This window comes from Apium graveolens, chromosome 2 (assembly GCF_009905375.1).
Source record: "Apium graveolens cultivar Ventura chromosome 2, ASM990537v1, whole genome shotgun sequence".
NCBI classification, from domain to species: Eukaryota; Viridiplantae; Streptophyta; class Magnoliopsida; order Apiales; family Apiaceae; genus Apium; species Apium graveolens.
In genome coordinates this window covers 129,283,695-129,285,551 of record NC_133648.1, presented here as the reverse complement: position 1 = coordinate 129,285,551, position 1,857 = coordinate 129,283,695, and the positions used below count along the sequence as shown (strand labels likewise).

Here is a 1,857-nt window from a genome sequence, read left to right as displayed (position 1 = left end):
GTGATACACTTCTCTTTGGTGAAGATAGAATTGGCATTTCAGTTACCTCAATTTTTTTAATCGAAAATTACAAGCCATTAGTTGAAACTTCGAAAAAAAAATTAATCGAATATTACAAGGCACTAGTTATAATAGATTATAGATATTTGAACATTTAAAATTGTGTTCACTTGATATGAATGAAATACTGAAGGAACACGATGAAATTTACAAACAAAATATTGTAAGAATGGGCATAGAAATTTGATTTTCATGTTGTCCTTGGATAATTTAAATATGTTTTTATCCAAGTGAATAAGGACAGTAACCAAGTGACCAGGTTGTCCTCTAGGTATAAATTTTAACATATAGTATTGTATGATGTAGCTGTGTTGTGGTTTGATGTTAATCGGGAAGTGATCGATAAACTGGATGTAAAGTATATAGAAGACTAATCGCAAGTAAAACAATCACTTTTTCACTTGGCTTTTTTAAATAAGCGAATTAAGCAACTAAAAAGAAAGGTACACAAACCAAAACAGAGTAGGCCGGGTAAAAAAAAACATGTAGAATATCAAAGAAATTGTTAAATCCAAGCCCCCCATTGAAAACATCTATTATTACATTCCTACCCATGATTCAAGTGTGGGAAAGCAATCGTTATTTAACCCACCAGCACCACCCTCCGCCGAAAAATAACCCTGTCGTCCTTTCGCCGTTATTGGAGCATATTCTTGACGATGATCAAACGAATACGCCGACGTATCAAGCGTAGGCAAGCACCCATGAAACCGATTACCAACCCGTTGCGCCTCCGGCTTAAGAATTACCCCGAACTTAACACCCGTCATCTGTTGCACCAGTTGTCGAAAATTACTGGCATCTGCATTCACAAACGTGGTCGTACTCTTCCTCCCCGCACCACACTTGCGCTTCGTGATCTTCTTGTTGCGTACCGCGCTGATGCGTGTTTGCATGGGGGTGTCAAGGTCTGAAGAACCTGAGATGCTAGGGGATGTGAAAGTAGAGCTTGTTGTTGACTCCGGTCTCACCATGTCGGAAAGAGGAGAAAATGGATCATCATCGTAAAAATTGTAAAACGTACTATTGTTGTCTTGTGATAACCATGAATCGTCGAATGTTGGAATGAAATATTGATTCTCTAATGAAGACATTTATTTTGGCTCCGGAGAAACGAGGTGAAGAAGGAAGATATATATATATAAGATAGATTAATGGATTGCAGAATGGGAGAAAATATATAAATATATAGGAGAATATGGAAGCGTACGGGAGAATAGTGTGTGTGTGACGCTGTTTAGTTGAATTTGACTACACTGTACTGTGTTAGCATTTGTTTGACTCTTGCTGACTAATTTGTTCGGTAGATCAAGTTTAGCTTTCCATCTGTTTCATTACTACTGTCAGTACGTGGATCATGGCTAACGCCAGCAGTGAAGTCATTCGTTTCATGGTTGTCTTGTGATAACCATGAATCGTCGAATGTTGGAATGAAATATTGATTCTCTAATGAAGACATTTATTTTGGCTCCGGAGAAACGAGGTGAAGAAGGAAGATATATATATATAAGATAGATTAATGGATTGCAGAATGGGAGAAAATATATAAATATATAGGAGAATATGGAAGCGTACGGGAGAATAGTGTGTGTGTGACGCTGTTTAGTTGAATTTGACTACACTGTACTGTGTTAGCATTTGTTTGACTCTTGCTGACTAATTTGTTCGGTAGATCAAGTTTAGCTTTCCATCTGTTTCATTACTACTGTCAGTACGTGGATCATGGCTAACGCCAGCAGTGAAGTCATTCGTTTCATGGTTGTCTTGTGATAACCATGAATCGTCGAATGTTGGAAT

The 1,857-nt window shown here is 37.6% G+C and overlaps 1 protein-coding gene across 1 annotated transcript; it reads right to left on the bottom strand.

Moving 5' to 3' along the window:
• Positions 1-599: 599 nt before the first annotated feature.
• Positions 600-1,154, bottom strand: LOC141693270 (calmodulin-binding protein 25-like). The gene has a single exon (XM_074498307.1). It carries the CDS (start codon positions 1,152-1,154, stop codon positions 600-602), a length of 555 nt encoding a protein of 184 aa, XP_074354408.1.
• Positions 1,155-1,857: the final 703 nt, after the last annotated feature.

Excerpts from the sequence above, each read along its gene's own strand:
- LOC141693270 (XM_074498307.1), bottom strand. The coding sequence starts at position 1,154 with ATGTCTTCATTAGAGAATCAATATTTCATTCCAACATTCGACGATTCA.